The 23,689-nt window shown below is 40.8% G+C and overlaps 1 protein-coding gene across 3 annotated transcripts in view; it reads left to right on the top strand.

Annotated features, from left to right (window-relative positions):
- The window catches only part of septin3 (septin 3), a 39,216-nt gene that overhangs the window by 6,898 nt on the left and 8,629 nt on the right, over nt 1-23,689 (top strand). The window contains exons 1-9 of one of the 3 annotated variants that reach the window (XM_008110763.3): nt 2,157-2,319; nt 15,990-16,181; nt 16,538-16,666; nt 17,404-17,485; nt 18,507-18,644; nt 19,394-19,511; nt 19,633-19,728; nt 20,578-20,677; nt 22,905-22,956. In XM_008110763.3, coding sequence (XP_008108970.1) covers nt 2,310-2,319; nt 15,990-16,181; nt 16,538-16,666; nt 17,404-17,485; nt 18,507-18,644; nt 19,394-19,511; nt 19,633-19,728; nt 20,578-20,677; nt 22,905-22,956 — 917 coding nt within the window. In that variant the 5' untranslated portion in view covers nt 2,157-2,309. Of the gene's footprint in view, nt 1-2,156; nt 2,320-15,989; nt 16,182-16,537; nt 16,667-17,403; nt 17,486-18,506; nt 18,645-19,393; nt 19,512-19,632; nt 19,729-20,577; nt 20,678-22,904; nt 22,957-23,689 lie in introns of those variants that run through there. The other 2 variants (XM_008110762.3, XM_008110761.3) reach the window with 2 other exon arrangements.

Genomic DNA, 23,689 nt, shown 5'->3' with positions numbered 1-23,689 from the left:
AAGCCTGGTTCAAAGTGCTATATCTATCATCTCCATCTATTTTATCGATTAGAATAGACCATTTCCTATACCAGTCTTGTTTTGTTCATATACTTGATTTTCCGTTGATTAATGAAATCAGTGATTATATATTCTGAGAGATAAGACCACCAAGTTTCTAAATCCCATCTTGTATTATCTCTCCATCCTCGGGCTATTGTAGCCAGTATTGAGGCTATAATATATTTTAGCATTCCTGACCAATTATTGTTATCTTCTGTGGCTTCTATAGTGAGAGACATGAATCTGACTCTATCCTAGTTTATTTTTTCCTATTATTTTCTCCATTACATGTCTTATTTTACATGCCTCCTGAGTGGTAGTCCAACACTCAAGCTCTACACCTGTGGTTTTCAACCTTCCTTATGCTGCTACCCCTTAATACAGTTCCTTATGTTGTAGTGACCCCTAACCATAAAATTATTTTTGTTGCTGCTTCATAACTGTAATTTTGCTACTGTTATGAATTGTAATGTAAATATCTGATATGCAGGATGTATTTTCATTCACTGGACCAAATTTGGCACAAACACCCAATACGCCCAAATTTGAATACTGGTGGGGTTGGGGAGAGTTGATTTTGTCATTTGGGAGTTGTAGTTGCTGGGATTTATAGTTAACCTACAATCAAAGAGCATTCTGAACTCCACCAATGATGGAATTGAACCAAACCTTGCACGCAGAACTCCCATGACCAACAGAAAATACTGGAAGGGTTTGGTAGGCATTGACCTTGAGTTTTGGAGTTGTAGTTCACCTACATCCAGAGAGCAGTGTGGACTCAAACAATGATGAATCTGGACCAAACTTGGCACAAATACTCAATATGCCCAAATGTGAACACTGGTGGAGTTTGGGGAAAATAGACCTTGACATTTGACAGTTGTAGTTGCTGAGATTTATAATTCACCTACAATTAAAGAGCCCTTGAACCCCACCAATGGGCCAAACTTCCCACACAGAACCCTCATGACTAAAAGAAAACACTGGAGGAATTTGGGAGAAATTGACAGTGATTTGGGGAGATGTAGTTCACCTACCTCCGGAGAGCACTGTGAACCCAAATAACTGTGGATTTGGACCAAATTTGGCACAAATACCTGATACGCCCAAATTTGAATACTGGTGGGGTTGAAGGGGGCGATTTTGTCATTTGTCACATTAGGGGTGCAAACTCTGGCCTCCTGAGTGGTGGTCCAACACTCAAGCTTGACACCATGTTGAGATCCCTCAAAGACTGAAAACAGTGGGACTAAAATTCTGAATTCGAATGAAGGGTTTTGCAGTCCTTTTGCATCAAAGGAGCATCTATATCAAATGATGCTCAGCAGACAATACCATAAGAAAGCTGATACACCCAGGGTCATGCCATGGGATTTTATAGCAAAATTGGGGGCGCAAAGTCTGGCCTTCTGAGTGGTGGTCCAACACTCAAGCTCTACACCATGTTGAGATGCTTCAAAGACTGAAAACAGTGGGACTAAAATTCTGAATTCGAATGAAGGGGTCTGCAGTCCTTTTGCATCAAAGGAGCACCTATATCAAGAGATGCTCAGCAGACAACACCATAAAAAAGCTGGTACACCCAAGGCCATGCCATGGGATTTTATAGCCTAATTTGGGGTGCAAACTCTGGCCTCCTGAGTGGTGGTCCAACACTCAAGCTCTACACCATGTTGAGATGCTTCAAAGACTGAAAACAGTGGGGCTAAAATTCTATATTCGGGTGAAGGGGTTTACAGTCCTTTTGCATGAAAGGACTGTCCTTTTGCCTACATCCAGAGATGCTCAGCAGACAATACCATAAGAAAGCTGCTGAGGAACAGGGTGGAGGAGAAGGAAGGAGAAGAGAAGGGAGGAAGAAATAAAATAAAATAGATTGGGGGGGGGGGATAAACATGGCTGTGGCCCCATCCCTCCCATTCATTTAGCACATACACCCTCCCTTTCCAGGAGCCAGCATCCATTTTCCTGCCTCTCTGACTCCTGAGAGGTCCTGAGAGGGAGGGGAAAAGGGGGAGGCAACAGGGGGGGGGGTATTTTGCGGGGGGGGGGGGAAGAGGCAGGTCACGTGAGCTGGGCTTCGGCAGTGAGATCTCCTTTGGAGAAGAAGGAGGGAAAGGGGTGGGGGAGGGAGAGGGAGAGGGAGAGGAAGCGAGGCGCCACCCGCTTTGCATCTTCTCCTTGGGGGAGCCTTTGGGGCGCAGAGGAGAAGAAAGACGGCGGCGGCGGCACCCCAACCCCGAAGCCAGAGACAAAAGGAAAGCTTCATGTTCAAAGGTAGGTAGGTAGGCAGGGAGGGAGGGAGGCAGATAGATAGGCGGGCTGGTGGTGGTCCATGCGGATGATTGATCTGGGAGGAAGGAAGAAGGAGGGATGGAGGGATGCAGGAGGAAGGATGCTGAGCGGCTCCGGGCATATTTCCATTCATTTTGCGGGCTGATTTGTGAAGGCGAAACCTCTCTTCCAACCCTGATTCTATGATTCCACACCCCGCTGGGTGTGGGAAAAGCACAGAAGGGGGCGAGGGTTTGGGGTGCGAATGGCCTCTCCTTACATTCAAAGGGTGAGCAGGGAGGAGAGGAATCCATGGATGGAGGTGATTTAAAGGGACCAAGCTGTCAGGCTGCAAGGGGACAGGGCTGCTCTCTTTTGTGTGTGTGTTTCCAGAAGCAATGTCAGGAATCAAGGGGGAAAGAGAAACTGTTGGGCTGGGCAAATGTACCCTGCTGCTTCAGTGAACCATCTCATAGGAAGATGGCTTATAGACAGAGTCCTTCTTTTGTCTACACTGATTGAGGAGGGTGGCTTTGAAACAGCATCTTTTCTCTTTCCTATGATTCTAACTTGAGACATTCTGCTTTTAAAGCAGTGTCTCCCATGTATTGTCGAAGGCTTTCATGGCTGGAATCATTGGGTTGAGTTTTCTGGGCTGTGTGGCCATGTTCCAGAAGCAGTCTCTCCTGACATTTTGCCTGCATCTTGGACAGACATCCACAGAGGTTGTGAGGTCTGTTGGAAACTAGGCTAATTATAATAATAGAATCAGAGATGGAAGAGACCTCGTGGGCCATCCAGTCCAATCCCCTGCCAAGAAGCAGGAAAATCACATTCAAAGCACTCCCCATAGATGGCCATCCAGCCTCTGCTTAAAAATGAGGTTTATATATCTGCGGTATGTTCAGGGTAGGAGAAAAAACTCTTGCCTGTCTGAGGCAGGTGTGAATGTTGCAATTGGCCACCTTGATTAGCATTGAATAGCCTTTCAGTTTCAAGGTCTGGCTGCTTCCTGCCTGGGGGAATCCTTTGTTGGGAGATGTTAGCTAGCCCTGATTGATTCATGTCTGGAATTCCTCTGAACCAACCTGGACACAGCATATTATTTGAGAACATAGACAACTATGTCAGGTGACACAGAGAAGCCATTGAAATCGGCAAGCATGTGGGCAATTTCAACAGAAAGGAGGAAACCATGAAAATGAACAAAATCTGGCTGCCAGTATTTTAAAAACTCTAAAATCAGGACAGTAAATAAAGAACAACACTCAGAAAGCAGAGGAATTCCAGACATGAATCAGTGAGGGCAAGCTAACACTCCTAACAAAGAATTCCCCCAGGCAGTAAGCAGCCAGACCTTGCAGCTGAAAGGCTATTCAATGCTAATCAAGGTGGCCAATTGCAACATTCACACTTGCCTGAAACAGACAAGAGTTCTTTCTCCCACTCTGAACATTCCATAGATACATAAACCCCAATTTGCCTAGTTTCCAACAGACCTCACAACCTCTGAGGATGCCTGCCATAGATGTGGGTGAAATGTCAGGAAATAATGCTTCTAGAACATGGTCATACAGCCCAGAAAACCCGAAGCAACTCAGTGATTCTGGCCATGAAAGCCTTCGACAACACAAATGGATGGATGTAATTTAAAGGGACCAAGCTGTAAGGTTGCAAGGGGACAGGGACAGTATATTTTCTGTGTGTGTTTATTGAGGCAATGTCAGGAATCAAGGGGGAAAGAAAATTTGTTCGGCTAGGCAAATGTACCCTGCTGCTTCAGTGAACCATCTCATAGGAAGATGGCTTATAGACAGAGCCTTTCTTTTGTCTACAATGATTGAGGAGGGTGGCTTTGAAACAGCAACTTTTCCCTTTCCTGCCTGGCAAGGATGAGGAATGAACTTGAGGCATTCTGCTTTTAAAGCAACGTCTCCCATTATCACAGATTTCCAAGCAATTTTCCTTGATATTGCAAAGATATAGATGTCAGCCATGCCTGTGTGGAAAATACAACAAGAAGGTAGTGCAATAAATGGGGTGGAGGGGGAGAATATCCCTCCTCTGCCCTTCATTCTACTGATCAAAATGTAGATGAAGGTGGACTTCGGGGCTTGCAAATGAGAAAGTTGAGATTGCAATCCTGCAAATACTTCTCCACGACTAAGCCCCACATAAACCAGGACTATATCTCTGAAATGCAACATTTGGATTTCAAATGGGTTTAAAAAATATTTTGGTGGTTCTAGAATTCAGATATTTTTGTGAAGATATTTGGGATTATACAATGCACGGGCAAACTTTGGCTCTCTGGGTGTTTTGGACTGCAACTCCCACAATTCCTAACAGCCTCAGGCCCTTTCCTTTTTCCCCTCAGCCGCTTAAGCGGCTGAGGGGGAAAAGGAAGGGGCCTGAGGCTGTTAGGAATTGTGGAAGTTGCAGTCCAAAACACTGGAGGGCCAAAGTTTGCCCATGCCTGGATTATACGCTACTTGAGATTATTCACTGCTCAAAAGGTCTGTACATCCTCCAGAGCGCTGCATTTTGGACATTTCTTTTGGTGTCCTAAGGCTGATGAATTATTTAATTAAAAATGCAGTTGAAGGACTGGGAGCTTGGGAGTTTGGAATCGATAATTTGGGAGTTTGCATATTTTGCCTACAGTCAAATGGCATTTAGTACCAAGGAATGGGACTTGAGACCAGCCTATGAGGCTGTGACCTATTTAAGATTGGCTTCTCCTAAAGATCTACATACCTTTCACGTTATATAGAGCTGAAAAGTCCTCTCTTTACTGCTTTTTTTGAGGAGGACTGTTTCCATATGAGGTATTTATTGCCTTCCTATCTCTATGAATAGTCAGGCTGGGGGTGGGAAGGTTTCCAGACAGCATTGTCTTCCATTTATAGCTCTCACGTGTTTTTCCAGTATTGCTTTCATCTTATTTTTCTCTTTATTAGAAGGGGAAAATGGCATAATTGCACAGAACCTTTTGACTGGTAGTGTAATAGTAGATGCTATTTATCTGGAAGTACTGATGAAAATAGGACTATCAACTTATGATTCCATATTTCCATAAAGGAGAAGATTGAGCATTTAAGAAAACCAATAACTGGAAAGTCATATGGAAACTATTCCACTAATAAGTGTTTGGTTGACATGATTGTACATTCAGCATTCACCTTTTCTGGGCATTGAATGTGTGGGCACTTCTCAAGAGCTTCAAGGAAAGTCGGATCTCTAAATGACAGCATTTGGTGAAACTGGAGGAGTATTGGAAGGGAGCTGAATTATTATTATGCCTAACAGTATTACTCAGACAGGGACTTGGAAGGGAATTCTGAAGCTTGCATATTTTACTTACATTTCAATAATGTATTAAGAAACCAAGGAACTGAGGACAGCCCATGAGGCAGTAGGAGGGGAGGCAGAAAAAAACAGGAGGAAAGGAGCCTTCCATATACAGTACAAGATGGAGTGATAGGTATAGAAAGAAAGAAATGTTATGGATTTTTATTTGGTTCCAAGGTAGTAACAGCAACCAATAGGTAGTCTGTTTATTTATTTACTTACATCATGAAGTGAGACCCAAGGCGGTTCATCAGAAGCCAACATGGTGCAGTGATCTGAATGCTCTTCTAGGGTTCTTGGAGACCATGATTTGAATCCTTGCTTGACTATGACCAAGTTGCTCTCTCTCATCCTTTGTGGAAGGCAATGGCAAACCTCCTCTGAAAAAAAATCTCATGCCATAGATTTTCCTTTGTGGTTTAGTGCCATCAAGTTGACTTTGACACACTGCAACCCTATGAATGAGAGATCTCCATCATCCTATTATCAACAGTCCTGCTCAGATGATGATGATGATAATAATAATAATAATAATAATAATAATAATAATAATAATAATTCTGGAACACAACACACCAGACATCACAGTTGTGGAAAAGAACAAGGTTTGGATCATTGATGTTGCCATCCCAGGTGACAGTCGCATAGATGAAAAACAACAGGAAAAACTCAGCCGCTATCAGGACCTCAAGATTGAACTTCAAAGACTCTGGCAGAAACCAGTACAGGTGGTCCCGGTGGTGATGGGCACACTGGGTGCTGTGCCAAAAGATCTCAGCCGGCATTTGGAAACAATAGACATTGACAAAATCACCATCTGCCAACTGCAAAAGGCCACCCTACTGGGATCTGCACACATCATCAGAAAATACATCACACAGTCCTAGACACTTGGGAAGTGTTCGACTTGTGGTTTTGCGAAACGAAATCCAGCATATCTATCTTGTTTGCTGTGCCATACAACGTCGTTGTGTTGATAATAATAATAATAATAATAGTAATTTATGTATACCCCTCTCCCCAAAGGGACTCGAGGCAGCTTACAACGAGTAATAATACAAAATTATAAGCATACAAGATAAACAACATTAACAATAACCAAATGATAATTTAGTGCAATTTTGCAGATCTTGTAAACTTAGAGCTGTGGCTTCTTCCACATGTCGATCCACATGTAATGTGGTCTTCCTCTTTTCCTGCTTCTTTCTACCTTGCTTTTTCTTCTTCAAGTGAGTCGTATCTTCTCATGATATGTCCAAAGTATCATCTTGGTTTCAGGGAGAGTTCAGGCTTGATTTGCTCCAGAAACCACTCATTTGCCTTTTTTGGCAGTCCAGGGTATCCACAGAACTGTCTTTCAGCACCACATTTCGAGTGAGTTGTTTCTCTTCCTATCAGCCTTCTTCAGTCTCCTGCTTTCAGAAAAATTGGAAATGTAGTGGTTTGGAAAAAGTTAACTTTGGTATCCAGTGATATTTGTTTAAATTTGAGGACCTTGTCTAGTTCTTTCACTGCTGCCCTTCCAAGTACCTAGTTTTCCAAGTAGTAAGTATCTGAAGGTATAAGAAATCTTTGACTATCTTAGTGTCTTCACTGCATACTTTAAAGTTGTGTAAATGATTTGTAGTCATTATTTTTGTTTTCTTAATGCTCAGCTGTAAACCTGCCTCAGCACTTTCTTCCTTGACTTTCTTCAGAAGTTGTTTCAAGTTTTTGTGTTTTCTGCTAGTAATATAGTGAGATCTGTCTTAAATTGTTGACAGTCTTTCCTCCAGCACAACAGCAAATAACAGAGTAATATAACTGTCACAATCAGTTACATTTTATTATCACTCAGGGGAAAATTATAAAATGAGTATAAGGCAAACCAAGATATAGTGTTAATCATGAAGAAAATCTAAACAGTGTCTTAAAGATGGCAACAATATAACAGTAAATAACATGTACTAGAATGTATAAATATAAAACAAAAATATTAAAACAATGTGTATTTATAAAAGTAGAGTACTTTAATGATAATTTGTTACCAATAGTAATAATAATAATCTTTATTTATACCCCGCCCACCTTTCCCGGAGGGACTTGGGATGGCTTACAGCAACGAACAAATACAACAAATAATATACATAGAAATAATCACGTATCAATTAATAAAATAAAATAGCACAACAATATAAATATAAATAAACAACAATATTAAAAATTATAAAATCCTATAAAACAGTATATAATGCCATTTAAAATCATCTATTCCTATAAGTAAAGTTTCAAGGTTATGGATGTATAGTCAAAATAGCTGCTTAAAATCCTGTGTGATACTTTTACTTTTAGTCATTGTTAAATGTACCCAAATGCCGCAACATCTGATACCTGAAGCAGAAAGCCTTGTCCTTTTAAATTATAATCCCCACTCCCAATATGCCATTTGTAAGACAGAGTATCCCCTCCTAAAACCTTTAGCTCAGCCTGTCTTGCCAGATTATATTTTTTGAATCTTCTTTCCAGAATCTGATCATAATTTCCATTCATAATAAATGAAAAAGGAAAGAAAACGATCAGTCTAGATTATTTCTGGTGATAGACAAACTAACAAAACCTAACTCAAATTAATGTACACAAAATGAGATGTGAAGATGTCCCCACTAATCCTCTCCTCTCTCCCTGCAATGGTGATTATAGGTCATCGTCACATCTAATTCCAGTTCTGATTCCTCATTATAGCTTGACATATTGATTCCTTTCTGAAGTGACTGAGGCCCACAATAGGTCCCAGGCAGCAAAACCTGGGTCCCAGATGCTTAAAAGCTGTCTTCCTTTGCATTTCCTGCTGCTACAGAAGGAAGGAAAAATTACTGGAACTGTCTATCGCACAGTAAGCTATTCACGCTTGGGGCAACAGCAGCAGAGAAAGAAAACCCTGCCCTCTGCAGTAGACTCTCTCTCCGCTCCACGTTTTTGCTTCCAGTTCATTGACTATGTCAGGAATTGTGACTGTGTTTGCCAGTCCCCAGATAGTTGATTGCAAAGTGGGGGCTGCATCAAAGAAATCTACATTCTTGTATATGAGAGAGCTAGAGTTTTTCTACCTCATATGAAGGACTTTTTTGTGGGGGTACTGGTAGTAATGCCTAGTAGACCCTATTGAGTGGGGTGATGACTCCCAGCCTGTAAATGAGCTATCCAAGGTGCCAAACCTCATTTGAAGTGAGGATTCAATACCTTGGATGGTTCATTTACACTTCAGATTACAACCCAGAGTGGATACACCACTGATACAGAGACCAGCAGCGACCATAGATGGAATAAGGTATGCTCACTGATCCTGAAGTAACCCATACTTCACATAACTTCCTTTTTTGGAGGCTAGCAGTATCACACTAAATCATGGTTTGAAGTATGATGGAAATCTATCACAGGCCCTTGAAAGCAACTAAAGCTTCAACTAATCTGCCAGAGTTGTAATTTGCATAATCATGTGGAATCACATCCTACCAATTTTGAAGGAGTGGCAGTGGTTTCTTCTGATGAAAGGTGCTAGTAGCTATATGTAAAGCTATAAACAAATTGGAACCCCAAATTGACAAGAACATCATTCTCCAATGAGCCTGCCAGTGACCAACGGGAATCACAGGATCCTCCCCATGTACCTGGAGTACATCATGTGTTATAAAGAGTTTGTGAGAGAGCCATTTCAGCTGTGGCTCTCGAGTTATGGAGTCCCTTCACCCGAGATACTATTGGCACCAACACTACAAGTGTTCTGGAATAAGTTCAAACATTCTTGCAGTGTCTGGTCGATTGCTTTTAGCTGTTGTGATGACATCTCTCAGAGTTGAGTACTGTTTTAATTATATTTCCTGGAGAGCCAACATGACTTAGTGATCTGAGCTTTGGGTTACCATCCTGGAGACCAGGGATTGAATCCCTGCTCAGCAATAGAAACCCATTGGGTGACCTTGGGCAAGTCACATTCTCTCAGTCTCAAAGGAAGGCAAAAGCAAACCCTCTCTGAACAAATCTTGCCAAAAAATATTTAGATTTGGCTTAGGGTTGCCATAAGTTGGAAATGACTTTAAGTCACACACCAATAACAATAATTATATTATTTATACATACAATCATGTTATGTCATTTTATAATATTTACACTCTACAATATTTGAGCAACAGTTTGAACTGCTGAGCTACTGAACTTGCCAACCAAAAGGTTGGTAGTTTGAATCCGGGGAGTGGCGTGAGCTCCCACTGTTAGCCCCAGCTTCTGCCAACCTAGCAGTTTGAAAACCTGCAAATGTGAGTAGATCAATAGGTACCGCTCTGGTGGGAAGGTAACAGCTTTCCATGCATTCATGCCGCCCACATGACCTTGGAGGTGTCTACGGTCAATGCTGGCTCTTCGGCTTAGAAATGGAGATGAGCACTACCCCTCAGAGTTGGACATGACTAGACTTAATGTCAGGGGGAAATCTTTACCTTTATAATATTTGTAGAGTGACCTAATATCTTACAGATGGAGTGACATTTAAAATGTTTAGATAAATAAATAATCAGATAACAAAAGGAAACTCTTTTGGGGCAGATTATCAAATACTTCATAACTGTGAGAATTATCAGTTGCTACTGACTAGCAAAATAAGGGGTCAGCAAGCGTATACTATGCGGTCAGTTTGGCTCCATGGCCACAAAGCGGCTGGCCTAAGCCAACAGTTTTCTGTACTAGAGCCCCAGAGGATATAGAGGAAGTTTAAAGAAGAAGAGAAGAAATTAAGAGCAGAGGCAGCTGCTTGGCAAGATCAGAAAATCTTGGCAAAAGTAGACCAGGCAGGAATTTTAGCTGCTTATTCAGAATAAAGACAATTGGAAGGGGGAAGGTTTTGGGGTTCTCAAAGCATGCCAAAGTTTGTGAAGAAAGGCTGTATTTATTGTAGGACTATGGCAAACTGAAGGAAAGAAAAGTGGACAAAACTAACTAGAACAACAAGCCCGGGAAGAGTAAATAAGCCAGTTTTGATTTTGTGATACTTCACTTTTTTCTTTTTCTTTTTTTCTTCAGATCTTGGGAAAGTTACATTTCAGCAAACTGTTCCCAGGGGCCAGTTTTTGTTTTGTAAATCCCACATTACTAAGCACTGGGTGGTTCATAATTAACTTACATTAGAATATATTATTGCTGCATATGGTGAGTACGCATGATGCCAGGGCTATTTTAAGCAAATTCCTGTGGTTTGTAGGATTGAAATATATTCAGTATACATCATATCATGATTTTAAAAAAGGATGGGGGAGCACAAGACATCTGAGGACTGGCTGCCTGTCCTCATGTTTTGGGAGGTAACTGGATTATTTTAGGAAGAGGTGGGAGCTGCTTCGAGACAGTAAATGACAACAGACGCCTCAGGGAATGTCTTGTCTAGCACAGAAATCACAAACCATGAAATGTTAAAGGTAGGCTTCTAGCTAAAGAGAGCTGCTTTTGGCCTTCACATCTCACCAATGCATCTGAGGGGGTGGACTAAAATCCACAAAAGCCTGTACTAAAATCTGTTAGTCTTAAAAGTGGATAAATCCAAATAGGTGAAAATAACCTTAATTGTGCTGGGTAACATACAGCAGTCTCTGCATTTAAAGTCTCTCTTCACATGTCCAGTGCACATATCCAAATGAAACATACATTTCTGTCATTGGCAGCTAGTTTTCCTTAATTGCTCCAGGTAACTATTTCATTTTTTCTCTGACTACAGTTGCTTTTGTGGGGCACACTGTACCACAAAACTCTGATGCTTTCATCTCTCCCCAGTTCAGGATATTCTGGCTTTTTAGGCTTGTTGAGTCTGGATCGAGAACCAAAGAAAGAGCCACAGTAGATCTCAATCAAGAGAGATAATAATAATAATAATAATAATAATAATAATAATAATAATAATAATAATAGTCATCCCAGGCGACAACAGAATTGAAGAGAAGCAACTGGAAAAGCTTCACAATATGAGGATTTACAGATCGAACTGTAAAGATTCTGGCACAAGCCAGTAAATGTGGTCACAGTGGTGATCGGCACACTGGGTTCAGTGCCTAAAGACCTTGGCCATCACTTGAAAACAATTAACATTGACAAAATATATTGTATATACTCGAGTATAAGCCTAGTTTTTCAGCCCTTTTTTAGGGCTGAAAAAGCTCCCCTCGGCTTATACTCGAGTGAGTGTCCTGGCCAGCTTCTATTCAGGTCAGCTTATACTTGAGTATATATGTCAGAGACCGAACGCCAGCAAGTAAAACAAAACTCAGTTTATTGAGGTTACAGAACTAAAAACGCCCGTAAGAAACAAAGAACAGGGCAAACACTTGACTTCAGTGTGCTAAATGACAAAAAGCAGCTCAGTTTGAGCTTAAACAGTTCAAAGGGAAAAACCGGGTTAAACAGGAGTATAATCTGGATTAAATCAAAGAGCTTACTTCAGCTTGGCAAACAATGCAAACAAAAGAGGAACAACAGGAGTTGGAATGTAAACAAAAGACTGGCGGCAGATTCCTCTCTGCTACTCAGGAACAGCAGGGGAGTAAACCAGGCTTGTTTACTCCTTCCTGCAGCGAACGAAAGCGTGGTCGTAGTCAAGATTCAGGTTTAGGGTAACGGCAGTCAGCAGGGTCCCAATCCGGTCCAGAAGATCAATAGCCAAACGTAGTCGTCAAGGAATCCAAAGGTCACACCGATAGCCAGCAGAAGGGTTAATCCGGAATCGTAGTCAGTCAGTCCAGCGTCAATCCAGTGAAAGTAGGTATTGCCCGTCTAAAAGACGACGGAGGTCCAAGGTATCCAGTAATGAATCACACCCGTCTTCAGGAAATTCCCCAGCAAGAGCCCAAGCGTCCGTCCAGATTACCTTGCCCAACGCAATTAGACATTGGTCCCAAACCCCATTTTATCACAGTTCAAGCTCATCATCGCTGTCAGCTGCCATCCCAATTCCAGACGCCCCAACATCATTATCCTCATCAGAACTTAAGCACCTTTGACTACGCCCCACAGCATCCCCAGCTGTGGATCCCGCTCCATCCCTCCAACCAGTCCATGGGTCTGACCCTGCAACCCGCCAATCACCTCCCATGCTTTCATTGCCTGTTTCCCCAACACCCAAATCCTCCCTCACACGAGTCCATTCCATATCATCCTCCTCCGAGCTAGCCATCTCTTCCTCCAAACCCTGAGAAAAACCCTCAAATGAGTCCTCATCTGTCGGCTCTGCAAACAAATCCCGGAGCCGTTTCCTTTCACGCTCCTCGAGAGTGTCTGATTCTCGAGGAGTCTTACGACCCCTTCTTTCATTACCGGAGCCCGAAGGCTCAACCATAACAATATAGGTATTCAGAGTTGGACAATCTTATCTTATTAAAGTCTTATTATAATCTTAAATTACAGTTTTATATAAATATTCAAAAACATTTAACCTACTGGTGCCTCAAATAATGCAATTTTATTAATATCCATTTTTATTTTTGAAATTGACCCATAGCTGCTGCATTTCCCACCCTCGTCTTATACTCGAGTCAATAAGTTTTCCCAGTTTTTGTGATAAATTAGGTGCCTGGGCTTATATTTGGGTCGGCTTATACTCAAGTATATATGGTACCATCTGTCAGCTGCAAAAGGCCACCCTACTTGGATCTGCACACTTATTTTTTTGCTGATACATCACATAGTCCTAGACACTTGGAAAGTGTCTGATGTGTAATCCAATACAAAAGCCAGCATAGTGATTTGGTCTTCTGTGTACTAATCCTGTTGTGTATCAAATAATGATGATGATGATGATGATGATGATGATGATCAGAGTCCTGCTTCCTTTTTTCTCTTGGTCACATTTTTTTCCATTGTTGGCTGCAAGGAATGGATGTGATGTTGCTATGAATAAGATAAACCAATGCCATTGGCAGGGTCGACCAGGTGACTATATGCCTGCTGCGCCTAAGGAGTGGCAATAACTGCAGGGGAAAGCTGCTGCTTCCTATTTCTTGCAGACTATTTTCTAATATTGGGACGAGGCACCTGCAGCACAGTGAGTGTGCAAAGGCAGTCTAATGGCAGTCTTGCTGGTGACTACACGAGGAAAAGGGAGGAGCCCACGCTAGTCTTCATTTTGGGCAGGATAATGTCCTAACCTGGGCCTGAAAGTAAGGCAGGGGTCAATGTAATGGCAAACAGATGGTGTTCAGACCTTGGGACTCCAATAACTGCTTGAAGATGCTGCATGCCTAACAGAAAGAACTGGACAAACAGAGAATTCCTTGTCTAAGAGTACTTAGCCAGCACCGGCCATAGATTTTCTGATTTATAATTTTCCTTCATCAGCTATGTTAACCCTTGGGAAAGTTCCATTTTCGGACTACAGCTAAATAGAGGATTCTGGTGATAGTCCAGAAAAGTACCGTTTCCAAGTTCTGGACCTTACAGTGTACTGACTTGTTTTAAAGGACTTCCCCACAGCACTCGCTGAAAGAACTTGGCACAGAATAAAGGAAAAGAGGAAGCACTATATAGAGACTGTTTGAAGTATTTGGGCATTGCTATTGGCAATGAGTGGGTAAGACCAATTTCTTAAGGAGTACGGCTGTCTCTGCACTGTAAGAGTCACAAAGTACTTTACTTTCATTAAGCTGAAAAGATGTTGGTTTCTTTCAGTCCTTTGAAAAGGGATTCTTTTTAGTTGCAGATAAACTCTAGCAGAATGAATCCCTTGTCCTTTGGGAGAAAGAAATACAAGGCAGATGGACTAGGAGCCGGGTTCAAGAGAAATCCCAAAACCCTAGATCCATTCCGTTCCATTTGTCCAACATCACGGTCAAAGAAAATAATGTTTTTTTTTGTTCAATTTTGTAAGTAGGAGTACAATATATTGCAAAATTTTGATCAGAATTGGTGGAACTTAATTGTCTTTGAATTTTTGAGAACTTTTTATGTGAGCTACTTGTTTATGATTAGAGATAGGATTGTATACAGATTATCTTTGTTTTTGAAGGATTTTGTTGTTGTTGTTATTCTGTTTATACCCTGTTTTTTCTCTCTCCACAAGAGTCAAAGCGACTGAGTTATCACCTTGTTGATCTCTACTACTTGTTGTATGTCATGTATGTTGTTGTGATTACTCTTATTTCTGTTCAGTTGGTCAGATCACATTTAGGCTGCACTGCTCAACACTAAGTGTTGCACTTTTAAAAGAAGGTAATGGAGTTTTGAAAAGAGAACGAGGAATGGAATTTGCTGTGTAATTACTAGTGTTGTGTATTTGTATGGAATTGCTGTTTGTTTTGTGTAGTTTCATTCATTTTGTCTCATTTTTGTATTTGTTTCCACTTCTGAAAACGGGGCGCCTATGCAAATAGAATTTTCGTCTCGCTTATAAAAAACTGAAAATTGTTGTAAATAGAGAAGAAAGCCCAACAAGTTATTTCCTTTTAAATCTATTTATTTTTAAACAAATAACCAATAGGAGGGAGGGAGTAAGAAGAAGGGGTTTTTAAACTAAGAATAAAGAAGAACCCTACCACACACACATACACACATGCCCCAGCCAAACCCACTTGAAAAATCATAGCCCCTCCCCGATTATTGTTTATTTTTAATTATTATTAAATTATAAAAAATTGAAAATAAGGCAAGCAGCCAGGCCAAACCCCAAAACCCCTACTCCAGTGCTGCCCACTGTGCCCTCGCCTCCAAGGCAAGGAAGCAGTACTCAAGGGTTGGGGATTGATTTTCAACTTACTTGTAACAGATGGGGAGACAGAGAACATTATCTTTACTAAATCCGAGATGGTAATTTTGTTCCTAATAGGTCATAGGTGGCCCCAGATTTTGCCCAGGCCTCCGCTCAAGTTTTTAGTCTCCATTCAGTTTCATTTTTTCATCCTTTTTGTTTTCCGTAAGAGTTTCTGAAGGTCTTCAAGAATAATGGATCATATCTATCTCCCTAAATTCCTTCATCTCACCTAGATCTGGGAGCAACCCTTTTATCTAAAACATCTCTCTTAATGTCTGTGCAGAACAAGATGCATGCTGGTGTTATATTTATTAAAATATGGCTATTCATGGCTAGTCTCTCAAACATTAGATTTTAGACTACAGTTCTCAGAATCTCCGCAACCAGTAGCTGGAGCCTTTGGAGAACTGAAATCCAACAGGGACCTTTAAGCAGGTAGAACTTTCTTTGTTCCTTTGCACTTTGTTCAATGTGAACAGAAATAGAACTAGGATTTCAGCATGCAGATTAGTAATTGTGTATGTCTTTGTATGACATTAACCACTTATTTTCCTTCTGCTTACAGGCTCAGCAGAAACCAAGCCTGAAGCAGCCATGTCTGAAGTGGTGCCAGAGCCCAGGCCAAAGCCAGTGGTGCCAATGAAACCTGTTGGCATTAATTCTAACCTGCTAGGCTACATTGGAATCGACACCATCATAGAGCAAATGCGCAAGAAGACCATGAAAACTGGATTTGACTTCAACATTATGGTTGTAGGTAGGAAGGCTTGAATCTAAGGGCTGTACGATAGGACCAGAACTTGAAAAAATTGCTATGTTTCAACCACACCTATTTTGGACTACAGGAGCTATGATCCAAAAAGTAATTATTAAAAGTTCTGGAGGGGTTAGACTTGGGCTATGTGACCTCTATGCAGTCAGCACGGCTGGCTTGCTGCCCTTGCCACAAGCAGACCAGCATACATAGGAGCTTCTGTTTGCAAAACTTCTTGCATGCAGACATGCTAAATCAAAAATGCAAAAAGCGCTATTTTCTTCTAGAAACAAGGCTAAAACTAGTTGTAATGAAGAACTTGAAAGAGTTGTGTAAGTACTGTACATTTCTTTTCCTAGGACAAAGTGGGCTGGGAAAATCAACACTTGTGAACACCTTATTCAAATCCCAAGTGAGTCGCAAGTCATCAGGCTGGAACCGGGAGGAGAAGATCCCCAAGACAGTAGAAATCAAAGCGATTGGGCATGGTAAGAACTAAGGCAGTGGGCTTTCAAAGTTCATGTTTTATTTCCTTCTTGACATTCAAACCGCATATCTTCATTCTCTGTGAAGGACACTAAGGCTGGGACCTCATCAGAAAGGCCGCTGGAATCACCATGCATGTAGCCCTATATATAATGTCTGTGTAGGTGCAAAACTGGGGATCATGCCAAGGATCCATGCTCTATTGTGCTCAGCTTCCATCATCCATCTAGAGCAGTGGTTCTCAACCTGTGGGTCCCCAGGTGTTTTGGCCTACAACTCCTAGAAATCCTAGCTAATTTACCAGCTGTTAGGATTTCTGGGAGTTGAAGGCAAAAACATCTGTGGACCTACAGGTTAAGAACCACTGACCTAGAGTATCTAAAGACATACATAATTGTAGGGATGTATACTTTGAGAGAGACCTCTACCACCTTCATTTAGTCCTATATTTAGGGAGCTTCATGTTGAGATCCTGTCAGATTTTGGAAGACAAGCATGATAAAGCCTGGTTAGTACTTGGATGGGAGACCCCAATATATACCAGGTGCTGTAGGCTATATTTCAGAGGAAGGAACTGGCAAAACCACCTCTGAGTATTCTTTGCCTAAGAAAAATCCTATGAAATGAATGGGGTCACTATACATTGATCGGTGATTTGAAGGCATGTACACACTGACATCTTAATTACTGCAGAAATGTTTGTTTTAAATGTGAATTAACAACAACATTTCTCTCTCAGTTATTGAAGAAGGTGGTGTCAAAATGAAGTTGACAGTTATTGATACCCCTGGATTTGGTGACCAGATCAACAATGAAAACTGGTAAATGTTTTGTCCCTATATTAATTCTCAGCTCCAACCTTTATTTCTATTGAGTAACTCAAATAAGCAAATAGAGGAAGAAAGATTTTAGATAGGCAAAATTTCCTTGGGTTGTTGTGTGTTTTCCAGGCAGTATGGCCATGTTCCAGAAGTATTCTCTCCTGACGTTTCACTCACAACTATGGCAGTCATCCTCAGAGGTTGTGAGGTATACAACCTCTGAGTATGCCTGCCATAGATGTGGGTGAAACATCAGGAGAGAGTACTTCTGGAACATGGCTATACTGCCTGGAAAACGCACAACAACCCTGTGATCCCGGCCATGAAAGCCTTCAACAACACAAAATGTCCTTGTTCTGAGGCAGGGAGATTGTAAAGGGCTGGGAATGTTCTCAAATCTCAGTTATTCAGCACAATAAAGTTGATGTTATATTGTATATACTAGTTGTGCCAGGCCAGTAAGTTCAAATGTATATATATACACACACACACACACACACACACACACATACACACACACACACATACATACATACATACACACATACACACACACACACACACATACACATATATATACACACTTTTTGATCATACAGAAATGTTAAGAACCTATGTAAAACAGGAATTATGGACACATACAATTCCACTAGGTAAGGTAAGGGCAAACTTTAGCCCTCCAGGTATTTTGGACTTCAACTCCTACAATTCCTAACAGCCCCACCCCCAGAGGGAACAGAAAAACCTGAAGAGTGTGGCAGATGACCTTATTGTCCCTATATATCAAAAAGTGCTGGTGTTTCAACCTTGCAAGGCCTGGTTTCCCTACATTACTTTGATGTAGGATCCAGGTCTGCCAAAACGACAGTAGATTCCCTCCTTGGGCAAGTGCAAACTCACTGGCATACATCAAAAGACAATCACTATTATTTATTTGTTAGGCTTATAAAAATAATGTGATGGAACTCTAAGTGTATTATACCAGAATTTCCCTCCTTCTTTCTGCCCCTGACTCTCTTAGCTGGGAACCCATAGAGAAATATATCAATGAGCAATATGAGAAATTCCTGAAGGAAGAGGTGAATATTGCAAGAAAGAAACGAATCCCAGACACAAGAGTTCACTGTTGCCTCTACTTTATCTCTCCTACAGGTCACTCGTATGTATCACTCACATTTTTTTCTGTATGTCCATAAATTTGTGTGGGCTGATGGTGGTTAAGTAACAACTAATGTAATAGGCAATGCAACAAGTTGCTTTGACAATATTGCAATGAGTAATGACAACACATTATTTTCAAAATACTATGAGTAATACTTATTGTTCCTAAAGGAGTGTGCGTATTAAATAATGACAAATAGCAACCAAAACAATGGGAAATGCAACATTGAGTATAACACATTATTTTCAAAACACTAAGTAATGAGTAATGCAGATTAATTACATCTCAAAAGTAACTTTCTAAGTTCTGTTAAGATGATACAACTTTCTTGACACTATGTGTTCATTGGGAATCTGCTACTTGTCAAGAGTTTCCAAGTGCCTGCTTGGCAAAATATTTGTCTGTGTATAATCTTCACATACAACAGGATGTACCAAAGACACCTTTCCCTCATTTTTCTCTTTTTTACCTTGTGCATTGGACTTTCCAAGTCTCCTTGTTTAATCTCTTTTTCTTTCTGTCAGCTCCCTCTGTGTGTGTTTGTAATGGTTATTGAAATCCATAGCCATGGAAGAAAAGGAAGATGCATAGAATCACAGAGGAACTTCATGTTCCTTCTTCTTTGTGGCCTAGAAATTACACAGAAAATTTTAGTTCTGTGGGAAGGCTAGGACTATCAGAGAGTTATGCTCTTTTGTATATAGGGTTATGATGATGTTCTAATCATTTTATTCCCTTGGCTGTAGCTTGCGACCTTTAGATATGGAATTCATGAAACATCTGAGCAAAGTAGTCAACATCATCCCAGTTATTGCCAAGGCAGATACCATGACCCTGGAAGAGAAGATAGAGTTTAAACAGAGGGTAAGTATCTCTTTATTGAGGAACCATTTGGTAAAACCTATAAATACACTCACAGTTTCAGAGGTGTGTCAGAAGTACTCTGCTTGTGTAGCTTTTCATTTTGAAATGTTTCCCTACTTAGGTCCGCAAGGAATTAGAAGTCAATGGAATTGAATTTTATCCCCAGAAAGAGTTTGATGAAGACCTTGAAGATAAGACAGAAAATGACAAAATCAGAGTAAGATGCTTACAACAGTGATTGATGGACTGTTGAATCGATCTTGTTATCATATAATAATTTGTTGTTGTCGCCAATTTATGGCAATTACAAAGTCAAATCATCACAGGGGCTGAGAGTGTGAGCTTGCCCCAGGTTATCTAATATCCAGTAGATTTCGATGGCCAAGCAGAAGCTCTCCAGAGTCGTAGTCCAATACTCAAAGCTCTACACCACACTAACTATCATAGAATGATTACTGGAATTTAATGATTACTGATGAATTTTCACCTTTCTTAATATGTGCTGGATTGAATACTTGGGTATTGCTAGCTAAAAGTTGCAACTATACATAGTGGCGGAGGAAAGGGTGCAGTTAAACTATAGATTCTTTCAAATTAATTTAAAATAACATTTATTTTAGGTAGAACTTTAGATGATAACTAGATCACATTTATTTTTGATGGGTCATTAATCAAAAATTAATGTCAAATTTCTGTCTTCACACATGTTTATATTGTATGAGTTGGATCTAGATCTGGCCAATATTTAACTGGGTTGGTAAAGGGGAAGGATATACAGAAAGAAAAGAAATTAATGGTGTGAAAATGCTAATGCTTCAGTTGTTAACGCTCTTATTGGGGAGTAAGTTCCATAGAACTCTTTTAAGTATACATTGCTTAGATTTTCATTATGATGGTATCTATAGTGTAAAGATCTGACTCTTGAGTAATTAAAATGGATACACATATGTATTATTCAATAAAATAATGTGTTGCAGGAATAAGATGTTGTGACAGAGACAGAAATAATTTCAGAGAAAGATGGGGAAGAAAATTAACACAAGTTCATCTTGCTATGTATTTTCAGCAGGAAAGTATGCCATTTGCAGTGGTAGGCAGTGACAAGGAGTATCAAGTGAATGGGAAAAGAGTCCTCGGCAGGAAGACACCTTGGGGAGTTATTGAAGGTAGGTACACATCAGTTCTATTGTTTTTGTGTGATCGATTATTGGATATCATTAACTTGCAGGTGAAAAGACAGAAAAATCAACAGGTCCTAAAATGGTTCCACTAGTGTTGTTGGAGGAAATGTATTGCTCTCTTAACATTGACATCCCTGGGATTATCAACTACTTCTCTTTTTTAAAGGGTAGTCCCCTAAACATCAATGATTTCAATCAGTGGCTGTGGTGAGCTACATGTTGAAGCTAACATAAAATTGCAGTTGACTAGGGATAATTTCAGTGTTGGACCACATATGTGTGAAGTCGAGCTAGAATTTGGAGGGTTTCGCCCAAAGAGAGAGAGAGCCCGCAGACCCACCAAAAGAAAAGGGTCCGATACCCTGGCGAGAAAAGAGAGCCTTTATGATCAGAATTTCACCTGAATTTCCAAATAAATCTCACCAGAGCTGAAGAAAATGCCACCGAGTCGTTTATTGCAATCCAGCTGGAAAGGATGTCAAACCACAATAATTCGTCAAGCAGACATACTACACAAAGCATTACAGTACACTTTATAGCAGAAAAACAGGGTGGTCAACTTCGAATCTCCCGCTCCCGCCCCCCTCTGCTGGCTTTGCGCTGATTGGCTGTTGTCATCAGCTGGAGAGGAGGCATGGACGCCTCAGCCAATCAGCGAGCCAGCGCCGCTTCGGCCTCTCGGCCAATCGGGAGTGAAGAGGCAGTCTGAGCAGGAAACAAAGGACCAGGAATGGAATTTTGAGTGGATTATAATGACTTAATGGGTGTCCGGCAGCTGACAATGACCCCTGAGGGGTCCTCCAGCCAGCTAGGTATTATTTCAAGTAGTGGGAATATACATCTGAGTCTGACGTGGCTGCCAGGATCCAGATTTTCCAAGAACTGGATATGGAAGCGATAGACGGGATTATGATAGTAGTTTCGGCCAGGGTGTAGAGACAAAGAAGGAAGTGGTTGGGATGATCTCAGCTTTTTGAAGGCAGATTGTCCCTCATTGGAATATGACAGGATTACCAAGTGGCACCCTTCTCCAGGTGGCCTTGCTCCGAAGCCTGGAGAGGATGTCTATTGTTCTTGTTCATGCAAAGAGTCTTTTGGTCGAGTCCTTTTGTCAAGGGATTATTCACCCTCGGAAATGGGAAGGTTTCCCTGAGGGCTGGAGTGCTGGGGTCACACAAAGGTGGCATTTCATATTTTTATAGTTCATATAGGGGACATAACGGCGCTCCATGCAGTCATGCCAGCCACATGACCTTGGAGGTGTCTACAGACAACGCCGGCTCTTCGGCTTAGTAATAGAGATGAGCACCAACCCCCAGAGTCAAACATGACTGTACTTAACATCAGGGGAAACCTTTACCTTTTTATAGGGGACATGGGGAAAGGGAGACATATGAGGGATACATTCATGAAAGAGGAAATCATATCAACCCATCCCACCCACCAAAAAGTCCAGGACTTTAAAAAGACTTTAAAGATATCAGAAAGTTGATGAGGAGAAAGAACAAAGTAGTTCAAGTGCAAATGGTCTATGTTTATAGGGAGAAAGCATATTTGTTTAGTTAATGGGTCAATTTGCTTAGTTTTCCAAAGTCATGATGATTATGGTATGTTCGAAGGCATTAGAGCCCCACCCCCACAGATTTTCCCATAGTTTTTTGCGTTACAACTTATTTATTTATTTATTTATTTCTATCCCGCTTTTCTCCCGTGGGATTCAAAGTGGCATACAATATTTAAAATTAAAATTCATACAAATACATCCGACCGCAATACATAATCAGATTAAAACATCATATCCTAATTTAAAAATTCACATATCAAATAAAACAATTTAAAATTGAAATGTATTTAATTGATAAATTTGCTCTGTTGTTGCTGTATGACTTCAAGTAATTTCTGACTTATGGCTGCCCCAAGGTGAACCTATCATAAAGTTTTCTTGGCAATATTTGCTCAGAGGGCTTTGCCTTTATCTTTCTTTGAGGCTGAAGAGAGTGTGACTTGCCCAAGACAAATCAGTGGGTTTCCATGACCGAGGGGCGTTTCAAACCCTGATCTCCAGTAGTCCCATGCACAAACCTAGATCTACTATCTCAGACATTAGTGCTGCTTCAGGCAGGAGTTGACCTTGATAGCTTGTTTTCAGTTCTGTTATTCTTTTGCTGAGTCCCATTTAAGGCATGATATATGTGTTTTTATTTATTTACAGTGGAGAATCTCAACCACTGTGAATTTGCTCTACTCCGAGACTTTGTCATTAGGTGAGTTGATTCCAAATTGAAAAGTGATGTCTACTAAACTGAAAATACATTGTTGGTAAGATCTAAACTGAAAGAAGAAAAATATATGTGCATACTAGAGTGGCAATATGATTTAGCATGGAAGTTGCCCATCTCTGTTTTATTTAAAAATATAGTCCAGTTACAACCAGAATAGTGAACTGATTGGATCTGAAATGGCTATTACTCTCCTGAAAAGGCTGAATAATTCAGGAAAATTGACAACTCCACGTGAATGCCTATTAGGCAAGAGACTGGAAATGATACAACTTGTATCATAATGTCCTTATTTAACTAGGTGGTACAACTCTAGTTGTAATGTTGTTTATTATTCTGTTATCTTAAAAGGATGGACTCTCAATAAGGACATCATAGAGTTAGAAATGGGCAGCCAAAACATTCAAGGTGTTAGAACAGAGGTGGCCAACTTTCGTCAGCCATAATTAGTTAAGGCAGTGGTGCAGGATTATGAAATTGCATTTCAAAAACATGACTTTGGACATAGGCCCACATACCTACCCATTTATCCCAGTCAGGATTTTAAAAATAACAGAATAATGATAACCTGAGGGGGGAGGGGGGTTGGAGGGATATGATAGAAAAGCATGCATGGTGAATAGGAAGTGGCAACTTGAGACTTTCCTTAGCTTTCTCATATTCGTATTCAGAATCATCTGAAGAAATAGATTAGGTGTAGATTCAAGGAAAGGGTACA

This window comes from Anolis carolinensis, chromosome 5, assembly GCF_035594765.1.
Source record: "Anolis carolinensis isolate JA03-04 chromosome 5, rAnoCar3.1.pri, whole genome shotgun sequence".
Taxonomy (NCBI): Eukaryota; Metazoa; Chordata; class Lepidosauria; order Squamata; family Dactyloidae; genus Anolis; species Anolis carolinensis.
This window is presented reverse-complemented; position numbering and strand designations above follow the sequence as displayed.